The following is a 1,835-nucleotide window of genomic DNA, read 5'->3' as shown; positions in this document are numbered from 1 at the left end:
ACAGAATAAATCGGATTTACAGTAACACTTTTGTGCGATCAGTGTCCATAGCTCCAAGTGTAGATCTTGGAAATTTAGAGCATTGCTCTTTTTTACCAAGAAAGAAAAGTAAATCTTCTTGTCTTGTGATCTTTGTTCCATGCATCAAACGTCAAATTCGGGATAATAATATTTTATATTATTATAGATTTCCTGTTTAAACAAAATTTCTTCTTTTCATCCCTTGGTTTGACTACGTCCACCATTATTAGTCAAAATTTGCACAAAAGGTATGGACTAAATTAGCCCGAAACATACCTTGAATAGGTGGAAATCTTTAAGCTATCTCCTTCAGTATAATTCACAACAAACACATAGCTGCAGCCTGCAAAGAGAAGCATTTAAATTTGCTAATTAAATCCATCATCATGAACAACAAAGTCATTCTAGCATTCCTGTTTTGCTTCCTCCTTATTGCATCCAATGGTGAGCTATCTTAATTACCTTCCACTCATTTGTTCTCATGTTGTACGCACTTCACAATTGTGTCAAAAGGTTGGATGTTAATTGTTAGTACTATATTTCTAGTCTCTTTAAGTTATATAAATTGATAGTATGAATAACTTTTATGCTATGACTATAATTAATCGGTTATGCAGATCATTATTCCATTTTCTATGATAGGGTAAAAATATTTATTCTATAACGTATAAAATTTTCTAGAAATCTATATAGGGGGTACTAAAAGAAAACTAGAATACCGCAATCGGAGAACCTCTGACCTAAAGAAATATTTTGAACCTCCTTCACTACTACACTAATATTTTTCCATATGTATGGTATTCAACAATTTATGCATAACTAAAAATTTATTTAGCCTTATAATATGATGGGGGATTCAATTGAATCCCCTTGCCTATACTTAGCTCAGCCCCTGGTTTTACTTGTTGAACATGTCATTTATCATTTTTGCAGGTTACCAATCCATGTTTGCCATAAACGTTACCTGTTATTGGCTTTTCAAGTGATCTGGTACTGTAAAAAAAAAAAAAAAATACACTATCAATATCAATGTATATTAGTTGATCTAACTAAGAAGTAAGAAGGTTATCTTATACCGAGGCGGATGTAGCATACCATACCGGATTCGTCTTAACCCAATACTTCCGGCACAAGGTATAAATTTATATGTAAAAGTTCACGAAAATTACAACATATGGAGTAGTAGATATGTAACCATAGCCTTAAAGATATATGTACTGGTTTCAATGCTAAGAACCTTAAATATTGAATCCATAACACATAATTCTGAATCCGCCTCTGATATTATATTATGCAGAGATGCAAGGAGGAGAGGCAAAAGTATGCCAAAGGCGCAGCAAGACATGGTCAGGGCCTTGTATTAACACTGGCACTTGCAGCCGTCAATGGAAGAATCAAGAGGATGCTCGCTTTGGAGCTTGTCACAGAAATGGCTTTGGATTTGCTTGTTTCTGCTATTTCAACTGCTAAATGAGAACCAAACACCTATATGTTTTGTCTCTATTTCTAAGAGTGTACTATCAAATACTGTATGTCACAGTGTTGTGTGTTGTTTGAATAAGGGTGTCCAATTTACTAAAGTTGGAAGTACCCCTAGCTGTATTGGTGTGTCCAATTTACATATATATCGTTACATAATGTATTATTTGTTGTACTGTATACATATGTACTGTATTGTTTTGATGATTGTTTTCCGTCGTCAAATAATGCACACATCAGCAATATAATCTGAAGCATAAACTTGTAATATTATACCGAAAAGTAGGGTACAGGTAGATTTATTATATAAAAAAATAGGTAGGTAAAAGATAAAA

General features: G+C 33.2%; 1 protein-coding gene across 1 annotated transcript; it reads left to right on the top strand.

Moving 5' to 3' along the window:
* Positions 1–299: 299 nt before the first annotated feature.
* On the top strand, positions 300–1,628 carry LOC132602199 (defensin-like protein 1). The gene is made up of 2 exons (XM_060315170.1): positions 300–465; positions 1,319–1,628. The coding sequence occupies exons 1-2, from the start codon at positions 408–410 to the stop codon at positions 1,489–1,491; spliced, it is 231 nt and encodes a 76-aa protein (XP_060171153.1). The 5' UTR covers positions 300–407; the 3' UTR covers positions 1,492–1,628.
* The last annotated feature ends 207 nt before the right edge of the window (positions 1,629–1,835 follow it).

The sequence above is a fragment of the Lycium barbarum genome, chromosome 7, assembly GCF_019175385.1.
Source record: "Lycium barbarum isolate Lr01 chromosome 7, ASM1917538v2, whole genome shotgun sequence".
Classification (NCBI taxonomy): domain Eukaryota; kingdom Viridiplantae; phylum Streptophyta; class Magnoliopsida; order Solanales; family Solanaceae; genus Lycium; species Lycium barbarum.
This window is presented reverse-complemented; position numbering and strand designations above follow the sequence as displayed.